General features: G+C 32.3%; 1 protein-coding gene across 1 annotated transcript; it reads left to right on the top strand.

The window, feature by feature from the left end:
- The first annotated feature begins 5,720 nt into the window (after positions 1-5,720).
- On the top strand, positions 5,721-17,148 carry LOC143047558 (uncharacterized). Its single transcript, XM_076220635.1, has 7 exons — positions 5,721-6,812; positions 8,518-8,644; positions 9,544-9,715; positions 10,087-11,083; positions 11,656-11,773; positions 13,470-13,636; positions 14,739-17,148. The coding sequence occupies exons 1-7, from the start codon at positions 5,860-5,862 to the stop codon at positions 14,842-14,844; spliced, it is 2,640 nt and encodes an 879-aa protein (XP_076076750.1). The 5' UTR covers positions 5,721-5,859; the 3' UTR covers positions 14,845-17,148.
- The last annotated feature ends 6,417 nt before the right edge of the window (positions 17,149-23,565 follow it).

The raw sequence follows: 23,565 nt of genomic DNA, 5'->3' as shown, positions 1-23,565 counted from the left end.
TGCCTAGGGGATCCCATTTAACGCCCTTAAGTATATAAATGATTAACAGACAACAAGGGATCCTATAGAACGTCTTATAGTAGATAAATAATGTTGAGAAAACAGGTGATCCTTTAGAACGCCCTATAGTATAAACATGAAAAACAATCAACAGTGGGTTTTATAGAACGTCCTATAGTAAATATATTATGTTGAAAAACAGGGATTCCTGCAGACCACCCATAGTTTCCCGCAGACCGACTTAGGGATCATATAGAAAGCCCTATAGTATAAACATGAAAAACAATCAACAGGGGATACTATAGAACGTCCTAAGATAGATATATAATGTTGAGAAAACAGGGGATCCTGCAGACGGCCCAAGGGATCATAAACGCCCTATAATATATACATAATAAACAAAGAACAGGGGAACCTATATAATTTCCTATCTCAGATGCATATTTTTTTTTAACAAAAAGGGATTCTGTAGACCGCCCAGGGGATCCTGTAGAACGCCCTATAGTATATAAATGAAAAACAAAGAACAGGGCAACCTATAGAATTTCCTATCTCAGATGAATATTTTTTTTTTAACAAAAGGGGATTCTATAGACCGCCCAGGGGATGCTGTAGAACGCCCAATAGTATAAACATAAAACACAATCAACAGGGCATCCTGCAGACCGCCCAGGGGATCCGGTAGAACGCCCTTTTAGTATATAAATAATAAACAAACAATATAAGGGATCATATAGAACGTCCTATAGTAGATATATATAATGTAAAGACAAAAGGGGATCCTGTAGACCGATCAGGGGATCCTATTGAACGCCCTTTAGTATATACATGATAAACAAACAACAGGGGATCCTGTTTAATGTTCTCTAGTGAATATATAATGTTCAGACAAAAGGGGATCCTGTAGACTGCCTAGGGGATCCTATTGAACGCCCTTTAGTATATAAATGATTAACAAACAACATGGGATCCTATAGAACGTCTCATAATAGATAAATAATGTTGAGAAAACAGGTGATCCTTTAGAACGCCCTATAGTATAAACATGAAAAACAATCAACAGGGGGTCTTATGGAACGTCCTTTAGTACATATATCATGTTGAAAAACAGAGATTCCTGCAGACCACCCAAAGTTTCCCGCAGACCGCCCAAGGGATCACATAGAAAGCCCTATTGTATAAACATGAAAACCAATCAACAGGGGGTCTTTTAGAACGCCATTTAGTACATATATAATGTAAAGACAACAGGGTATCCTTTAGACCGCCCAAGGGATCCTTTAGAACGCCCTTTAGTATATACATGATTAACAAACAATAGGGGATCCTATAGAACGTCTTATAGTAGATATATTATGTTGAGAAAACAGGGGATCCTGTAGACCGCCCTATAGTATATAAATGAAAAACAAACAACGGGGGATACTTTAGAACGTCTTATACTAGATATATATTTTTAAACAAATGGGGATCCTGTAGACCGCCCAGTGGATCCTGTAGAAAGCCCTATAATATAAACATAAAAAAACAATCAACAGGGCATCCTGAAGAACGCCCAGGGGATCCAGTAGAACGCCCTTTAGTATATGTAGTCGTACTTCCCATGTATTTAAATAAACACAAACACGTTGATAGGTCTTAGGTTCTTTATTTCATCAGAATTGATGTTAATATTCTAACAAAAATGACCCTCAGATGTAGTGCAAAGGCCTTTTCATTAACTGATTGATTTGAATCAGTTTACATTCTGTTTCAATAATATAACCTTATAAAAGAATATGAAAGTCATAGACTATTTCAATATCAAATTTAAGATATAACAACTTCCAATAGAGCTGAAGAAAATGGCTACCACTTCATATGTTCATATAAATATTTTAGCCAAGTGACCAGAACAAAGAATAGTTAAACAAAAGATTCCCGCCTAAATCATACTGACCAACAGAAAAGATATAAACAATAAGAAATGTTCTACCTGAGTAAACTAGCATATTACAAATTATAATAACTGTAAATAGAATATATCCAGTATATATTCTAATAACATAAAATCTTAAATAACATAAAACATAAAAATATAGCTCTACCACACATATAAATAATAAACAAACAATATAGGGATCCTATAGAACGTCCTATAGTAGATATGAAATGTAAAGACAACAGGGGATTCTGTAGACCGCCCATGGTATCCTTTAGAACGCCCATTAGTATAAACATAAAAAACAATCAAAAGAACGTCCTATAGTACATATATTATGTTGAAAAACAAAGATTCCTGCAGACCGCCTAAGGGATCATATAGAAAGCCCTATTGTATAAACATGAAAACCAATCAACAGGGGGTCTTATATATAGAACGCCATTTAGTACATATATAATGTAAAGACAACAGGGGATCCTAATGACCGCCCAGGGAATCCTGTAGAACGCCCATTAGTATATATACTTGATTAACAAACAGTAGGGGATCCTATAGAACGTCTTATAGTAGATATATTATGTTGAGAAAACAGGGGATCCTGTAGACCGCCCAGGGGATCCAGTAGAACGCCCATTATTATATAAATTATTAACAAACAATATAGGGATCCTATAGAACGTCCTATAGTAGATATATAATGTAAAGACAACAGGGGATCCTGTAGACCGCCCATGGTATCCTGTAGAACGCCCTTTAGTATAAACATGATAAACAAACAACTGGGGATCCTGTAGAATGTTCTATAGTAAATATATAATGTTCAGACAAAAGGGGATCCTGTAGACTGCCTAGGGGATCCTATTGAACGCCCTTTAGTATATAAATGATTAACAAACAACATGGGATCCTATGGAACGTCTTATAGTAGATATATTATGTTGAGAAAACAGGGGATCCTGTAGACCGCCCAGGGGATCCAGTAGAACGCCGTTTAGTATATAAATAATAAACAAACAATATAGGGATCCTATAGAACGTCCTATAGTAGATATATTATGTAAAGACAACAGGGGATCCTGTAGAACGCCCTTTAGTATAAACATGATAAACAAACAACTGGGGATCCTGTAGAATGTTCTATAGTAAATATATAATGTTCAGACAAAAGGGGATCCTGTAGACTGCCTAGGGGATCCTATTGAACGCCCTTTAATATATAAATGATTAACAAACAACATGGGATCCTTTAGAACGTCTCATAGCAGAAAAATAATATTGAGAAAACAGGTGATCCTTTAGAACGCCCTATAGTATAAACATGAAAAAACAATCAACAGGGAGTCTTATAGAACGCCATTTAGTACATATATAATGTAAAGACAACAGGGTATCCTTTAGACCGCCCAAGGGATCCTTTAGAACGCCCTTTAGTATATACTTGATTAACAAACAATAGGGGATCCTATAGAACGTCTTATAGTAGATATATTATGTTGAGAAAACAGGGGATCCTGTAGACCGCCCAGGGGATCCTGTAGAACGCCCTATTATAGTATATAAATGAAAAACAAACAACGGGGGATACTTTAGAACGACTTATAGTAGATATAGATTTTTAAACAAATGTAGACCGCCCAGTGGATCCTGTAGAAAGCCCTATAATATAAACATAAAAAAACAATCAACAGGGCATCCTGTAGACCGCCCAGGGGATCAAGTAGAACGCCCTTTAGTATATTAATAATAAACAAACAATATAGGGATCCTATAGAACGTCCTATAGTAGATATATAATGTAAAGACAACAGGGGATCCCAGGGGATCCTGTAGAACGCCCTATAGTATAAACATGAAAAACCATCAACAGGGGGTCTTATAAAACGACCTTTAGTAGATATATAATGTTCAGACAACAAGGGATCCTGAAGACCGCCTCGGGGATCCTGTAGAACGCCCTTTAGTATATACTTGATTAACAAACAATAGGGGGTCCTATAGAACGTCTTATAGTAGATATATTATGTTGAAAAAACAGGGGAACCCGTAGACCGACCAGGGGATCGTGTAGAACGCCCTATAGTATATACTTGAAAAACAAACAACGGGGGATACTTTAGAACGTCTTGTAGTAGATACATAATGTTGAGAAAGCAGGGGATCACACAGACCGACCAAGGGATCTCGTAAAAATTCCTCTATTAGATACTTCAAAAACAAACAATAGAGTATCCTATAGAACGTTCTATACTTTATATATAATGTTCAGACAACAGGGAATCCTGTAGAACGTCCTTTGCTATATACATGATAAACAAACAATATAGGAGATCCTATAGAACGTTCTATAACTATAAATATAAGGTTCAGACAACAAGGGATCATGTAGACCGCCCAGAAGATCCCGTAGAACGCCCTAATAGAACATGTAGCTTCATTATAAACAAATAACAGGGGAAACGAAGACCAGCACCCCCACCCCCACCCCCACTATCACCACCCCCTCACACCCTGTAAAGGTAATGTCTCGTTTCTAAGAACGTGTTAGCTACATGTTTTTTTCTCAATTTGCCTACATCAAAGTACTCTATTAAGCAGATAATAAAAATATTATTAACTCCATCATGTCCATAGTATATTCAAAGCCATGGGATCACGTGCATGGGACATTTTCAAGTCTTTACAACATAATTAAGGCACCACTACTGTGTGTAATATATACTAGTATGTGAAATATCATATATATCTTAAAAAGGAATATGTATTTGCTTAATGAGGGCACAATGATATATGCTACTGTAATGCGAAACATTTTCCTATTTAAGACACCATTTCACATTGAACGTGAAATAATTTCTGTCATGAACGTTGCACGAAAAATAAAGACTTTAAGGTGAACCTTTTGTGACTGAGTCACTGTCCTCTTGTATATATGAAGTCTTTGTTTTACTTAATATTCCCTATTTAGTGTGTACACATTTATGATATAAATAATTTACAGCTTTTAAAAAAGTATATAAAGATATTCTGAACTTTAAAAATGCAAATAAAGGAACAACATCATTGGTCTTACCGCCTTATCATTTCTTATCACGGAAACAAAATTATATCAATTTCGTTCTTGTCCATGTTGACGATCCCTGTCTAGTGTTTTTTTTTTTTTTTTTTTTTAAATACTGAGCACGCAAAATAAGCATTTGAATCACGAAGCACGTATAAAATTTACCGTATTAAGCAGAACATGTTGAACACCTCGCTGTTTTGCACGACTGAACGTAAAATAAAAAAGTAAAAACACGTTGAACGTGAAATAAAAAAACACAATCACGTACCACGAAAATAACCCTCTACCACTCTCCATGAAAGTTAATGATTTTGCATCGTTTTTTTAAGATAGTTTTACATGTTAAGAAAATTCTATTTTTAGCATTAGTATTTTCCGAATCGTTTAAAAATAGCCTATAAATAGAATATGCATAATTCATGAATCGTGACGTAGGGCGGTCTACGGGATCCCTTCTTCCGCTTACCATACTGATTCACCTGTATACCCAGACACTTCATCCGCATCAAGGTAGCGATGGTTTTCATTAAATTCGTAAATACTTGCTGTAGTTTAATCACATGAAATATATGTTTATTTCTTATTTAAATTACTAAAAAAATTAGCAATAGTTATTTTACATCCTGATTAGATGTATTACAATGTGTATAAAAGAAAATTTGATGTTTTCATTCCTTTTGAAGGCCCCCGAATACACCTGACTAATACCTGACGCATGCGCAGAATATCAAAGCGTCTCTCACCTTTGTCAAACGGTGAGGGAATTAGGTCGCCATTTTGAAATATAGGAAGTAGACTGAGACTGAGGAAGAAAGACAAATTATGAGTTCAAGATGAAATCTTAATTAATTACGTTATACTGTTGGTAAACACGATGATTTATTGGCGAGGCGCGCTAACGTGCGCCTTTTTGGCGCTGTTTTTTGTGTGGACATCTGGAATTCCAGGTACTGAAAAAGGGGTTTACCGATGGATGGAGAGGGACAATTTCGATTTAATTATCGATAAATTATCAGAAGTTACGGCAGAAAATTGTCGTGCAAAGCCAAAAACAGAACTGACTCTTCCGAAAGAGTCTGTAACACAGCTTCCCATGTACAATAAACTACTAAGCAGTGTGATTCACCAAAATCGTTCTACATTATTGCATCTTCATAATATGGCGCTTAACAGAGCATTTTTTTACAGTTTCATTTATCAAGCACAGAATATGACAGTCGACTTTTTTAACCAGCCTGGTTTCATGTATTTATACATGTCTAATGCGGCTGATGTGACAGCAGGTGCTGGCTTTGTGAACGGTTCAGGTCTTTACTTTGATAATAATGTGTACTATCCAAATTGGTGGACTAAAATTGTCGATTTCAATAGCACTCTTCCATTGTATGGACCAAGAGCTTGGAGAGTTGATGATTATGATGAAGCAACAAATTGGTTGCGAGAACCTACAAATAATACAGTAGATATTCATGATTATGCTGCTGGTCGGTCTAGTAATTACTCGAGCCAAGCTTTCAAGTCTGCTCCATGGTATTCAAACTGGTTACCAGATATAACCGGAGAAACAGATTCTGTTGACAAATATACATATGCACCAAAAATTAGACGATCAAATGAGACGGGAAGATTCGTAAAAGAAGAATTCAGTAGTATTCCTTTCTTTGGACCTCCGCAGCCAGGTCAAACAGGTTCCATCAGACTACCAGTTTTGTGGACACAGCCATACTTTGACTGTGGCCGATCTAACAGGTGGATCATCAGCGCTAGTTCACCAGTCACAGAGTACATGCCAAGATATTCAAACTGGACGCATTTGAGAAGACCAAGGTATAAACATCTATATATTAAGAACTTTTCTTCGGTGTAACTGCACTTCTGAAATGGACATACATATAACCAAGTAGTTTGTATCTAATAGTTATACATGAAGCAGCATAGATATAAAGGGTAAAATGATTTTACTTCCAGCATGTCCAGTGGCAAATATTACACGTCTATCAGAAGGAAAAGCTACTTTTTACTAGACAGTTGTCACACTAAGTCGGAGTTTAAATGAGTAATTTCACTTAAGTTTTAAGAAAGTATGAAAACATGTAAACAGGGGTACTACTTGTACAAGTTATTTTTATTTACTTGAAGAAGTAAAAAAAAATATACACATATAAGAAAATAAATAATGTTTGAATAATCTCCCATTAATTTTCTCAAAAATTTACTTGTGTAAGTAAATTTTTCTTACAATCCCACAAAAGTCCTCAAGTTTTGAGATGTTAAATCATGCCTTTAATGATTTTTCCCAGGTTTGCTCAATTTTTGTTTATTAAGAGTTCAATTTTTCATCTCATTAAGTCACAAAGAAACTGATCTTAAGTATTTGCACAAGGCCTTCAAAAATTGCTCCTGGGGGGCTTGTAAATGAGCAGTGTTTTGAAGATAACAGACAAATAGGATTTTCATTGTCCATGAAATTACACTTAAATGATTAGTAAAGACATCTGCAAAGGGCAGATAATCTAAAATTCTATTAGAGTAAAGAAATCATAAGAATTCAATAAAAGAAGATAGGATAACTTTTTTACTTCTACAAGTTAAAAAAATCTGAATGTCTAAGGGACATAACTCAGCCAATATGTTTTTTTACCTATACAAGTAAATAAGATTCACTTGTATATAAGTATCCTACAACTTTACTTATATAAGTATATTGATATTACTTCATCAAGTAATTAAAAATAACTTGTTCAAGTAGTACCCCTGACTGACATGCATGCCTTTATAAATAAGTCCAACTCTTGAGACAACCTTGGGTTTACTCCCAAATGCTGCATTCTTAGTGGACATGGTGGAGAAGCTGTTAATAACAATTTTTAAATTTAAAAATCAAAAACTGAATAAATATGAATGAATGAAAAAAATTAGATATGAACAATTATAATTGTTTATGGCGTTGGGGACAACTCACCAAATGAAGAACTCTTCCCCAACTGAGTAACAATCCCTCATTTGAGCAATCATTTGGTAGTGCTAAAAAACAAAATTTTCTTACCCGAGTCTTTTTTCTTAAAATGGCACATACATGTACAGTATTCATGAAAAATGAAGCAAATTTTCCAAAAGATGATAATCCCTATCTTGATTTTATACTAAGAAGATATAACATGTACAAGCCTATTAAAAATATGAAAATTTGACTACATGTATTTTCAAGGCTACTTACTTATTTAAAACCCACAATAAAAATTTAGTTCTTTGGCAGAATTTGTGCCATTTTACCTAAAAAGACCCATTTTGAGAAAATTCAGTTTTTTGCACTATGAAATAATTACTTAAATTAGGGATTGTTACTCATTGTTGGAATAGTTCCTCATTTCAAGGGTTGTCCCCAAACTGTTTATTGTTCAATGTAATTTTCATTTGAACTGACCTAAATTATAGCCTTTCAACATGTTCAACAGGATATACATTTGTATGTATCAAAATATATAATTTCTTAAAACACGGCATCTCTCATACATAAGTATTCTACTTTTAGATTTACAGCTGTTGCTACACAAGATATAGAGTTTGAGAGGATTGATATCAACCCCTGTCCAGTCAGCGAGGGTAACAAAGACCCTAATATGTTTGCTGGAACAGCAAGATGTAAAAAGACTACCATTGTAAGTTATCACTAAATAAACCTATAAAGTTATATACAGGGGATTTCCCACTGGGCTGGGCAACCAATACTCTTAAAACCCAGGTTTTTGCCAACCATTACCACAATTAGCAATTTACTGTAGGTACAAACATGTACATGTATAAAAGTTTAACATATTCATAGGTTTAACACTGTAAGTTTTATTAATTTTGTTTGGGAAAAAAAGTAATAGCAATATGAAAATATATGAGATTTTGTATATAAAATTGCCAATGAGATAATCTACAACAGGAGAACATCATTTACATGGACTATGAAAATATTTCTACTCATCATTTTTGGGAAAAGATAGCATGAAATGTAATCAAAACCATATGGTACTGACTAGACATTTACATCTTCTAAGGTTTATCACTACCTTTGTTATACACAAAATATAGTGCATTAATTATAACTCTTATACATCTTATCTATGAACATTTACAGAAATTTATCAATGAAATATATGCTCAGATATTAGTCACAAAATTATGTTATACCTGGCAAGAATATTAGATAACTTCTGCAAGATGCAGGAATCTAATAGCTGTTCTAAAAATATTGATGATGTCATTGTTTCAGTCATCTAAAAATTGGAGTTATCTTCCTTTATCCAGAATTGTACTTGAATATTTGAATACAATGCACTATTTGATTTAGCTTCCCACTGATAAATTAAAGCAATCTTTACCCAAAAAGTACAATTACATGTACATGTATGTCATATCAACATTTTATAGTAAAAGTATAAAAACAAATAAACAATATTTTGATGTCATTTCTATATATATGTAAACTCAATACTACCATAGACACTGACATGTGCCAAAATTATTATAGTGTTTCAAATACAATTAGTATAATATGTTTTTATTTCAGTGTGAGACCTTGGGATTTGAAGGATGGGGCTTTAGAAGAGGTGGGTACCAGTGTGCTTGTCAACCTGGATACTACTACCCCTGGTGGCATGATGGACCCTTCCTTGGGGAAGAAATTGAACAAGCTACAAAAGAAGAATATGAAAATGGATTTGACTGCCTTCCAATTTATGGTAATGATAAATTTATGAAAATCCTTTATCAACAGCTTGTTTTTAATTAAGTAGACTTGAACATTTGCCTGCTCTATTGTTTTTTCTGGAAAGTCTGTTGAACAGAGCAAGGGCAAAATGTAAATAAATGTCATGATTTCTGTAAACATCACCATCTATTTGGAAATTTTGTCCCCTCAATGATATATAAATTTATTAGGTATATTCATCATGTTATGCTTACAATATTTGAGGCATTAAAACAATTTCATTATGTCAAGAAAATAATTATCATACATGTAGCATTTTTCTTACCAGTCTCTTTTAGAAATAAGAATTTCTTGATTTTAGAATTTATTTACTATTTTACATTATGTCATCCTAAATTTCAGAATTGCAAGTACCTCCTCAGAAAAATCCTAGTTTTGTTGACAGAAAGAAGAGATCTACAGCAATAACCCTCAAAGAACAGTTTCTAGAGGAGGTTATGCCTTCTTCTCAAAGCCACAGAGTTAAATTAGTTGCTAAAAGATCATTAGCAGCAATAAGGAAGAAACGTTTTGTTCCACGATTTAAAGGTGAAGAGCCACATATGAGATATAAAAGAGATTTATTTGACACAGATAGATATGCCAGACTGAATAAAATCGTAGACAGAAAAGACACAACAACAAGGTCCAATTGTCATACCAAACATTCCTACGAACGCTTTCTCCCGGGAGATGCTGCTTATGGGGTGGAAGCACAGTTTGAAGCCGAAGGTCGTACTGCATTGCGTTTAGCTCATTTTCTCAGCAATTTCCTACAAAACGTTGATGAATATGAACAGTTTGGTAGTATGGATGGGGATCGAAGACTGAACGAGACCCATGTATTTGGAGAAGTGATTGCTAATGTGATGAGCAACTTCAAGATTGTGGGAAGTGGCGCCTTCTTTGATAGATACAGCTTCAGAATGTCTCCGCCTATTAATAATACTGACCCTAGATTTTCCAATGGAATCACTAGAGAATACTTCGGTCCATATTCATGGGTAGAACAGAAGGCTGGAACAGCTGGATTAAACTTAGATTTTAAGGCTGAAGACTTCGCTGGCCATAAAACATTTTACACGGATGAACCCTGGTTCCGAAACATGAAGGCAAGATGGCAGACAAACTTTGTCATGTTGAAAAAATTTACTCTGAAACCAATGATCAGGTCAGATCCAGCAGGAACTAGTTTGATCCGATTTGAACATTATCCATTGACATTTTTTGCACCTAAATATGAGCATGGTGAATGGCTGAGACCAGAGTTCAAATGTGATGGAAGGGTAATGGATTGGGTGGTTACATATGTTGTTCCTTTCTTTGGATTGGACAGTCTGAAATCTAGACTAGAATTCAAGTAAGTATAAACTCCAGAAGAATAAAAGTAAGGTGCTAATTGCATGCATTTTTATATCAAGTCTCCCAAAAGGGGGAGCCTTTAACAATTGATTTAGATAATTACTATTATACAGAAGTGGGAAATCTGGAAGTCTGCTCAAGCTATCTACATGTATACATGTTAACACCAGTGTTCTCCCCAGGGCCTTTTAACATCATGGTAATGTGATGCTATATTTCTGATTGTGATGCTACTTGAAACGATTTTCTTATAGATTGTGTTATGGATGTGATGCTATAACTTTAAGAAACATGATGGTATTTCAAATTTCCTTTTTTACCAGGATGCTTGTGAAATATCTGGAGAGAACACTGAACACCATAATAAAAATTCTTGAAAAATAGGACAATTCAAATTTATTAGATTGAGTATTGTATTTAAAAAGTTATCAGCAAACCATCTTCTATAATGAAGTTGAGGTTGAAAGTCATTGAAAGTAGGAATGATACAAATATATTATATCAACTATTGTATCTTGAAACTTTATCAGCAAAAAATGTATAATAACGATTATGTCTATTCTTTTTCAGAGGTGTAGTTACAGTAGATGTCAAATTAGATTACCTACAGATTACTCAGTGTCCAGGTCCATTCTACCAAGCTAATGCCTTCAAAAATACAGCAAAGTGTCATTATCAATCTACTTATGTAAGTCTATTCTTAATTACACATGTACATATGTAAGTCTATTCTTAATTACACATGTACATCTTGTGACTATTCTTAATTACACATGTACATCTTGTGACTATTCGAATTCTTAATTACACATGTACATCTTGTGACTATTCTTAATTACACATGTACATCTTGTGACTATTCTTAATTACACATGTACATCTTGTGACTATTCTTAATTACACATGTACATCTTGTGACATGTTTGCATTGTGATGTTAACATTGTAGGGAAAATTCAAATTAAAAAAGGACTGGAGAAAGGGAAAATCATTGTTGTCCTTCAAAAGACCATGTTAAATACAGTAATTAATAGCATATTTTACCCAATATTCTGAAAATCTAGCTGCTTAAAAGTTGATAGATATATTTTAGCAAGAACACTGTAAAAAAAATAGTAGCAAGAATACAAAAAAAAGGTTGGATACCAAAAACATGTGGGAAATGTTTTATACCAAAATATGAATTAAATTGACAGAATGCATTAACCTTACTGGTGAAAATTAGATAAAATTCATGCTTTTGAAACCTGTGTTAACAATGTGAGATGATTGTTTTGTTATTTGTTGGTAATTGAATATATGTTCTTGACTTAACATTGGTGGAATGTTTGGTTTATGTATTGTGTTGTCTGTCCTTGGCACTGGCGGAATAATCACGTGAAATTTACTGTGATTTTTCCCTGGTACCAATAATAGATAGCATTGAATCTTCTTTATGTTTAGTGGTCTGTTGTTGTAACTGTAGATTTTTGTTCGTCATCCTTCAGTACATGTCATGGATTGGGAGGCTTGGGGTGTATAAATAGTTACTCTTGGTGAAGACTTTATAAACCTGTATAAAGCTATATATTTTAAAAGGTTAAGATTTATTAGAGTTTATAGCATTTACTATATGGTTACTATGGTAACAGGGATATGTCACCTTTTTTGTTGTATAGCTATTATAAGGTCTTCATAAGTCTGTGATGTCAAGGCTAATCTAACCTTGACTTCATTTCCACAGATCACATACCAAACTGAGTTTGTATGATACCTGTAGTAAGTTCTTGATTTGAAAGACTTCTAACATTCAGTCATAATGGCTTCAAGCTGTTGAGACATTTTCGTATGACACTCTTGTATTTCTTCTTTTTTCATTCAGTCTTCACTTGTTAATAGATTTGTTTAATCTTGCTCTTACTTATAAGATCTTTTTCAGTTATCGGTTTTGATTTTGTATTTGATAAATGAATTGCCTTTCTTAGCTGCTTTTGTTGTAATTTATCACAAAGCATAAGGCTTTGTAAACAATTCTAATTACTTAGGAACTATTTTGTTACTGGGAACTAGCGGAGTCCATATTTTTTTTTTGCATGGTACCGTTTAATGTGGTACCGAACACCTTCACTAAGATTAATTTGGCTCGTTTAATTTTTCAAAACTTTGACCATATGACAAAAATATAAAAGTTTCAAAAAACTTCAACCACACACTTAATACGATTTTTTTTTTTGTTGGTCAAACAGCAGTTTGACTTGCACCAAATTTTGATCATTGAGAAGTTTAATATTTCCTGAACTTTAGAACGTAATTGAGATGTTCAGCTGAATTTTACAGAGTTATCTCCCTGTAATCTTGTGTACCACCTTAAATTTTATATACAATGCTTTCTGTATATATTTTTAGTGTATTCCTACTCCTGCCAGAATTCCAGATAAAAGATATGACATTGGTAATTACAAATGTGAATGTCGCCAAGGTTATGAGTATATCTTCAATGACAATGCCTGGTTTTATGATGGGCAGACGATAGAAAATGAATATCAGAAAATGGAGGCTGGTTTACCTAACAGGTTAGTAAAAAATAGCTAGCAAAATAATGTGGAGAATAACCATAGTTAGGGGATGGGGAGGAGGAGGGGAGGAGGTGTCCCAGGCTTAAAAACTTGAAATCTAGAGGTCTCAAATTAAAAAAAAAATAAATCCTGACGTCCCGAAATTCGAAAAAAGAAATTCCAGATCCCAAAGGGTCAATCCAGAAATCCCAAGCTTAGAAAAAACCCAATCCTGACATCCTGGAAAAGGTCCTGCCCCCGCTCATAGTAATGATTTGAAATGTGTCTATTGCCACTTGATAATAATTTTCTGATGTTTAAAAGAGCATGCATCAAAGCCGCATTAAATTTCAAAATTGACACATTGCTTAGAAAAAATAAATGTTTGAATTCGTTTCCTGTTGTACATGAACAGTTGAGAACAAATGATTTTGATAGATTCCAGTCACAAATATAACATGCATATTGGAATGACAAAATGTTATCATGGTTATTGTGTTTTAAAACCCTTATTTGTACTAGACTCACAAAACCGAGCTGGATTTATAATTTAATTCACACAATAACCATCTACAAGAAGTTTTTCACTTTTCCTAGAAGCTTCTTCTGACCTAGGGACAACCACTTGTTGCTCTTATACTTCTTGATTCCACATGTTTAGTAAAAATTAAAGAAAAAAGAAAAACCGGTTGTATGGTTGCCAATGAGACAACTCTCCACAAGAGACCAACTAACCCACATGTTTAGTAAAAATAAAATAAAAAAATGTTGTATGGTGGCAAATGAGACAACTCTCCACAAGAGACCAAATAACACAGAAACAGAACTAAACTACCTTCAACAATTAGCAAAGCCCAATATTCAACTTGTAGACATTATGTTGGCTAGTATCAAATCATTAATCTCCCTCACTCAAGTCAAACATAGGACCACAGGTTCAGATTGAACTTCATTCTGCAGTTAATTCACTTGGCAACGTTTTTGTCATACAGACAAACCATTAAAATTTCATGAAAACATGGTTCATATATTGAATAGGTTGATATTACAAAATAAAGCTAAAGAATTCAAAATGTTAAAAATTCAAAAATAAATTTTTACTTTATTTTCTATTATACAGGTTTGACACATTGAAATGTAGAATTGCTGGTGCGTCTGCTGTTGTGGCTAACTGGATTCTGATTGGTTTACTCCCTGTTGCCTTGGCAATACTGAATAGAAGCTAAAGATCTGATGTGTTATTTATAATCTGACATTAATATTTTATATCCAAACTATACACCGAAGTGCTTTTGTGATTATTCCCTTGTTAATTTATTATTCATGAAAGCATTTGGTCAATGAAAAATATATACACAAAAAAAATGGTCATCTTGGAATGTTCCATAGAACATAGTAAACAAAAAAGACTTAATTCTCAAAATTCATTTAATAATATTATACTCAAAACCTTAACTTTATTATTATTATTAAGAAATAAATGAGATTCTATTTTTTATGATGAAAATTTTTGAGATTATATTCTCTCTTCAAAGAGATTCCAATTTTTATGATTATAATTTGAGATTATATTCTCTCTTGATGAGATTTGACTTTTGTATTCTTTGAGATTCTACTTTCTCTAGCTATTAACTTATGTTTACATATTTTTTGTTTACCTATATTTGTAAACTTTTTTTGTTATAGATCTGTCTTTTCTGATATTAAACATATCTTTCTCATAAATTATGTGCATAATGAGTGTGTTTTACAATATTCTATTATTCTATAATCTTGAATTATATACAGGAATTTATCATAGAGTGTCTTTTTTTGCCATTTTACAAGATTTATAATCTCCATTTCAAAAAATAATATTGAAGTATGACCTTTAATATGACTGTCTGTAAAAACTTTAAACAAAAAGACAGCAGTAAAGATAAAATCAAACATCAATATTCAAAAAATTTAGTTGTATCAAAGTCGAGCTTGTAGTAGTTTAAAATGAGCAAATCATACGTAAATATTTAGTTATGTTATTTATATAAAAATTTAATAAATAATTCTTGATTAAAATAAGTCAAATAGAAACATTCTATTTTTAGATTAATTGTTTTCAGTCAGTCATCTGGTATGTTTAATTGTTATTCAACTTTTTTCTAGTCCTCCATGTGTGTCTCAAAACCTGTGAAAGTAAAATTTGGCAGAAATTATTTTTTTCTTTAGTTTTTATACTGGGTTTTGTGTTTTTATGTTAATGTAAAAAATTGGTACAAAAAATAACATAAAATCTTAAATTATAGACTTTTAAAACAAATTTCTCCTCTATTTTTCAATATATTTTATATTCCTTTTCTGAGTGATCAAAGTATAAATAATCAATATATCGAATCAAAATGTGTAGTGTGCACATAAAAATGGCTTTTACAAGTAGAAATTTATCTATATATCATATGTTATGGTGACGAAACACAAAAAGAAAGTGATTTTCATATTTTTTTTTTTTAATTTTGATTAATTGATCTTACTGCATAAGAATATTTTTGATTTCTTATCAATGCAATGTCAATTTACACATTTTTTTAGAAAGATTGCAGATTTTTTTTTTAAATATTTGTATTTGAATAATTAATTTATTTACATAATGTTTTCTGACAAGGCAAAGATTTCATTCACTCATTAAAAATATTATGCAGAAATCATCAGAACTCAAAATTGGAAATTATCATGTGATTTGTATGTCTGTACTGTTGTGTGTTTATTATATATTTTATATATCTGAGTGCAAGAAAATGAATGGTGCAATTGTTTTGTTAAATTTTTTAGATATTGATAAAATGTAAATATGTAAATACTGATTATAATGTAATTATGTGTATATACAAAAACCTTTCCAGATGTGCCATGATTTTGTATATAAAAAATATTGTACAAAATCATACCATATAAACCCCTATGTAGGTAATTAGGTTGTGATTGTTTCAGATTTATTAAATTTGGTAACATTTAAAGAAACCAGATTAATTGGGTATTGGATTAGGCATTCCCTTTTCTTGATTTATTAAAATCAGTTTGAAATGCAAATTAAATCTTGGTAAATTGTGAATTCTCATTTATCCGAGATGTGAACATTTTGTAGGGTAAATGTTTCAATAGATTCACTGAATTTCAGCAGAAATATAATGAAATATTTATTTTGCCATTATATAATTCCAATCGTCAGCATTCCAAACAAAATATGTCTTAAATGAAGAAACATTCTTTAAAAAGGGGAGGGGAAGAATGACGATCTTAAATCTTTACAAGGTTGACCTTTTTTTAGGTTAACAATATGACTACTTTTTAACTACAATGAATCTTACGTCTTTGTTGGTTGTTATAAATTGTTTCACATTCCACATTGTTTTTATATGATGTACAAATGTTTTAATACATATCAAATTTTACTTTGTACAATGCATTTTATATACTATTTTAAGAATAAAATTATTTTTCTATTCAGTGATTTTTATGCCTGCATAAATTACTGAGGAGGAAAAATTTATATATTTCATAGTTGATGTTTTTTTACTATAAAAGAAAAACAAATTATTTATCTATACCTCATGATACATGAATTTTATAAATAAGGAGATTTTGTATGATTGCCAATGACATGTGTGTACTCAGAATCTAAATAAGGCTTGCTTTCTGATATGGCAAAAGAAATATATAAAAAACTTGAAATGTATGTTGCTTCAATCTTAAAAAAGATAGTAAACAATTTATTTTCGGAATAATATTGTAAACGAAGGAACAAAATACATATTACTAGGTATCTGGTTTCATAATTCATGATGACTTGGTATGGGAAATAGTTTGATTTTGTTTACACCAGATCTGCATTGTCTTGTAAAGCACATTTTACAGCAGACATAGAAGAAATTTTAAAATTTGCATACACCTGAATAAAAGATTTTTAAAAAAAGCACAGATATCTGATTATAAGACAATTTTAAAACATTTTATCATGTCCTTAGTTGTGGAGCCTGCTACTTTTGTCGCAGAAAGCTCGACATAGGGATAGTGATCCGGCGGCGGCGTTAGCAAACTTCTTAAAAGCTTTATATTTTAGGTGTAAGACCTAGATGCTTCATACTTTGTATATGGATACCTCATGTTACGAAGTTTCCGTCAGTCACATGTCCAATGTCCTTGACCTCATTTTCATGGTTCAGTGACTACTTGAAAAAAAAGTTAAGATTTTTTGTAATGTTAAATTCTCTCTTATAAGTAACAGGATAACTATATTTGGTATGTGCGTACCTTGCAAGGTCCTCGTGCCTATCAGACAGTTTTCACTTGACCTTGACCTCATTTCATTGATCAGTAAACAAAGACAAGTTTTGGTGGTCAAGTCCATATCTCAGATACTATAAGCAATAGGTCTTGTATATATTAGGTGTATGGAAGGACTGTAAGGTGTACATGTCCAACTGGCAGGTGTCATCTGACCTTGACCTCATTTTCATGGTTCAGTGGTTATAGTTCAGTTTTTGTGTTTTGGACTGATTTTCTAAAACTAATTGCAATACTAGTAGGTCAACTATATTTGGTGTATGGAAATATTTTATGATCTATTTGTCAGTCGCCAAGGTTTTATTTGACCTTTACCTCTTTCACAGTTCATTGCTCTGTGTTAAGTTTTTGTGTTTTGGTCTGTTTTTCTTAAACTATAAGCAATAGCTCAACTATATTTTGTTGTATGGAAGAATTGTCAGCTGTACATGCCTGCCTGGCATGGTTCATCTGACCTTGATCTCATTTTCATGGTTCATTGCTCAATGTTTAGTTTATTGGTTAAGTTTATGTGACAGTTTTATAAAGCTTTATATATAGGACTATCAACATAATATCAATGATTAGAAAAGAAGGTGAGACATTTCAGCCTGTGCACACTTGTTTTCTGGTTTGAATTGTTTTCTATTTGTCATGCAGAGCCCTTTCATTAGCTCAGACATGTCTATATCTGAACCGAATTTATGATTAATTGGCACCTTTAGGGAAATGTTACCTTTCACAGATTTGTCTAATATGCTTAGGTCTCTTCTGGTCATAGAGTTCTTTAACTGTTTCCTTACTCAATTGACTTTAAAATAGTTAGCTTTGAATGTTCCTCAATCCAAAAAACATGTAAACTTTTCCTAGTTTTTTTTGTCACGTTAAATTCCCATTTTATGGGTCGGTGATCAAGATTTTAAAAAACATTGCTACAAAGGGCGTTTCTTTTTATTATACATACGACGGATTTGGTTAATGTCTATTTAAGGTACAACGACAGGCATATATAACCCTAGTTAGAACATCACTAAAAAAACGCAAGCAATATCTGGGACCATCATCTCAAAAAACACATACACCAACTGAAAATGGTCCAAATGAGGGCAGCTAGATTCTATATGCATAAGAATTCTCGAGAAAAGGGCATAGTTATATGCTTGTAATTAGAGGACATAATACCATCACAATTACAGGAGAGACGAAACACATCACAACTTCACTCTCCTTCTTCACAAAGTAATCTACCAACCAATCATAATTCCAGGAAGCTTGATGACACCACCATGAATGAAGTGTCGATTCACTCAAAGACGATTATCTGATTATGATCAGGTACTGAGCAACGAAAACAGCTTCTTCGTAAGAACCATCACAAACTTGAATGAACTACCACCTAGCATATTTGACATTGATGACTGCGGCATTCAAGACCCACCTCATACTGTACAGATAACTGTAAATAAACACATAAACACACAAATATTTTTATCTGCACCAGCACCTGAACATTATACATTGAACACCTGTACACATGATTTTAAAAGAGCACATTTTGGATGACACAACTACATTTTTATTATTTCGTGTGCTGCATCAGCTGACGTATTACAGATACCCCTTATCAATATAGATTTTGAGTTTTCATGTTTAAGACCGTCTGTATCTCAGATACTCGTCAAGAGATGGGTTAAACTATAATGTATAGTGTTCTACTCTCTATTTCGAATATTTCTTCAGGAACAATCTTAATACGAAAGTTTCGTTTTAGATTTAAATGTTAAGATTCGTGTTTCTTTCTTTTTTTTTAATGTGGTTTTAACCAAACAAAACCGTGTCATGAAGTTGTAGTTTACGTTTTCAAAACCGGATCCTTTAATTTTTGACATGATCCAGTTCTTTCGTTTCATATAGATAAATATTCACTCAGGTGCAAATTATGACTTATCTTGAAATTTCCTTGTATAAATATTTCTCATACATTCTACAATTTTCTCAATTTAATGAGAAATTAAACCAACTAAGATCCCGTAAAGGGAGGGGGAGGGCACTGACTATCCTTTCGGGTATTACTCTGCCGACAACACTTGCCAAAATCATACCCTGTTCTAACCAGAAACCATTCAAAAACATACCCTGTTCTAAACAGAAATATTGAAAACATACCCTGTTTTAGATACGCTCACAAAATGTTCTAGACCGTATAAAATAGGTTCAAGACTGTTTCTTAAACAGTTTAATAAGCTATTCTGTTTCATACTTTGTTTAAAAAAGACCCTGTTCTCACCAGCAGGACATGAAAAATCGACCCTGTTCTAACCAGCAGGACATGAAATAGGCACCCTGTTCTAACCAGCAGGGCATGAAAAAGCGACCCTGTTTTGCGGCACACTAATACCACTAAAATTATAGGAAGTAACACCCCCACCCCCACGGACTAAGATCCTTCTATTCATCATCCTGCTGTAAATTTTTACGAAAATAATACATCTCGCATTTGAAAATAGTAATATGTATTTATATTCTTAAATATACAAATAACAAATAAGTGAACAGATATCCAAACTGTTTTCTGCTTGAAGGAGGTCCGTCACCGTGGTACTATTAAAATACTAGATAATTTCGAGTTTAAAACTACAGTTTTGTCATCTTTTTGTATTTTTGTCGTGTGTATGCATAAAACACACCAATAAAAGAGGGCGACAACCTATGTAAACATTTTCTGACAAAGTTTTCTGTTTAAATTTAATTTCAGATAAAAAAAAAAACAACATATATTTATTTCGAAAATTTGTATACATTTCATTAAACAATTGAATGCTGTGCTTTTTGTTTGCCATTCGGAAGTTATATACCGTTAACTGAATCAAAACGAAAAGGAAGTTGAATACACTATTAGGCCAAGTTTGATTTTGCCTATAACTTATGCTGTTCCTTCTGACCCTTGGTTTCCTTAATAAATGGAAGGCAAAATCATTGTGAGCGTCTAATGATGCCTTATACATGGAACTCGAATAGTATTATAGATGGATTGAAATTGTAAAAAGAAAAAAAAGTATCTGCAACACAGAACCTATCAATTGGATCAATTGTTGATGTATTCTCATCATAAATATCATCAGTATGTGTGTGAAATATTTGCCACTGAATGTTCAACTGATAACATCAATCAATAATATATTTGACATAAGGAAGATAACTCTTTATTCTTTAGAATATATTAATCCATTTTAAAAGGTGCAATATATACGTTTGTTACACACAAGTTTGCAGAAATGCTGACGGCAGAAGTAATGCCGGGTGCAAATTATTAAATTTGTTTCCAACATTTTCATGTGTACATACATTTACCTTTTTTTATTGTGGATATGATCTGTCACTTGCAATTATTACGAAGATATACATTCATTGGTGATAGGCTGAGATTTAACCGTGGATGCACGTCATTTATGTATTCTTTAATTCTGTATGTAGTTTTTCTCTATTCTTCATTCTCGATTACCATTATTCTCTATTCTTTATATTTAGCCTTTATCTCCCCTTTTTTCTGTATTCTTTATCTTTTTTAGTCGACTTTTCTCTGGTATTGGTCCTTTAATCCCAACCCAAACCATTCTTGATATTTAATCTTTTTTTATGGTAATAATTTTTTGTTGAAGGTAGATTTTGAAAGTGTCTTTTAATTTATCACTGAAGGCTTTACCGGTATGTTGATCCCGTTATAACTTTTGGTTTATTTATGTTGGGTAGCTGTCTCGTTATCGTATATCGCACACATACTTTTTTCCCTAACTGAATACAAAGAAAAAGATAGATAAAGTCTTTTTTGAAAAACGTCACAATGGAACCTTTTTATTTAAATCAAAAATTATGAATAACGACTTTTTTTTTTTTTTGTATTTTAGAAACGATTTCCAGCAAAACGAGAAAAGAGAATATGAGACAAATCTAGAGTGTGCAATATAAGGAACAAAGGAAAGGAGAGACTGAGAACATCAGCTGCATAGCCTCGAAAAATGAACACTATTGATTAAATCTATACCTATAATAACCGATCCACTCACATTACCAAAATGATAGATATAACATTGACAAATAATATTGAAAAAACAATAGCACGACAGAATAAAGAAAATACCCGACGAATGCATTTAAGGGGCACCATGTGACTTTAACATGGTGAACTGCATTTTCTTTAGTAGACCGACAATTGATTTTTGCGGCAAAACAAAGATCAGATTGTTCATTATATGAATGCGGTAAACAGAGCTTTGATTTTTTTATCAAAAAAAAAACCAAAAACAAAAGTGTCAACAAAGCACTATTGTTGTCCAGAAAAATGTTTATTCTTTGTTTAAAATCAGGTGTCAGGATAAACCAAAAGATATTTATAAATTAAAAGGTTGATAATTTAAAGTTATTTTTCATGCAGGAAAAATACTGCTATCTGATTGGTTAATTACCCCGGTGTAAATAACACCCCACCCTTGTTCACCCCGGGATAAATAAAATTTTGCCAAAATAAAGAAAAAATAAAATGTAAAAAAAAAAAAAAATAATCAAAAATATAAAAAATCAGAACCAAATAAAGGCTAAATTTTAGCTTCATCTGCCGAAAGATTTTGGACTCTTTTTAAACACTTAAGTGTATCTTATTTCTTATTTACGATTCAAAGGAAACAGCAGTTATTAATGGAGGAGGGTATATATATCAAATTTGATCACCTTTGTAGCCATTGCAAAGTAAAATGCTTGAATAATTAGAACATATCAGTGACTAATAACGAGCAGAATTATATAAGAAGATGTGGTTTAAGTGCCAATAAGAAAACTCTCTATCTAAGTCACTATTTGTAAAAGTAAACCCGAACAGCAAACTATAAAGGCCCAAAAAAAAACGATATCCATGTAACTACTTGTATATATATCACAAAGAAATTGAATAAATTGAGGTTATACCGAAGAAAAAAATCAACCCTACTAATATAGCTATAACCGAATATAAATATACTTCCAAAGTAACCTCTCGTTTGAGAACTGTGTAAAGTTGGTTAGATTCAAACAAGCTACCCTTTGGCAATAAATGTATAGAATGAAGATGTTTTATTAATAAAATTATGTTCTCTCCATTCAAATTACTACCCAAGCATCTAAAAAATACTTCACTATATTGAAATGAAAATTCAATCACTTTCTATCAAAGAATCTTTGTCATATTCTGAGATTTAAAAAAAAGTTTCCTTATTAATAATTCATTTTAAAGCAGAAAGATCATTTTGTCTATTTGCAATTGTATGACATTATTTTTGATCTTTTAATTTAAACATGCCTATTTGCTATACTACATGTATATCTATTTTCTTGTTTTTTTTTATAATTTTCTGATGCACAAATAATTCTTAATTTATGTAAAATTGCACTTCAAGTATTACATTATTCTTATGCATATTTATTATAATGATTTGGACTTTTATGTATGTTTCTTTTTTTATCTACATGTACTAGTAAATCACAACCGAAATGAATGACAGACGGACATATATAAAAAACTTAATGAATAATTGAAATCAAGATATTTGCGTTATAACGCAAAGTTTTGCGTTATTTTCGCAAAGGTTTGCGTTATAGGTTTGCGTTATAACGCAACAGGT

Source organism: Mytilus galloprovincialis, chromosome 10 (genome assembly GCF_965363235.1).
Source record: "Mytilus galloprovincialis chromosome 10, xbMytGall1.hap1.1, whole genome shotgun sequence".
In the NCBI taxonomy this organism is placed as follows: domain Eukaryota; kingdom Metazoa; phylum Mollusca; class Bivalvia; order Mytilida; family Mytilidae; genus Mytilus; species Mytilus galloprovincialis.
This window is presented reverse-complemented; position numbering and strand designations above follow the sequence as displayed.

What these genes read in the sequence shown, in the direction of transcription:
- LOC143047558 (XM_076220635.1), top strand. Translation starts at nt 5,860, where the DNA reads ATGATTTATTGGCGAGGCGCGCTAACGTGCGCCTTTTTGGCGCTGTTT. An exon ending in GATGTAAAAAGACTACCATT is followed by an intron (nt 8,645 to 9,543) that starts GTAAGTTATCAC and finishes TTTTTATTTCAG; the next exon opens with TGTGAGACCTTGGGATTTGA. An exon ending in GAGGCTGGTTTACCTAACAG is followed by an intron (nt 13,637 to 14,738) that starts GTTAGTAAAAAA and finishes TCTATTATACAG; the next exon opens with GTTTGACACATTGAAATGTA.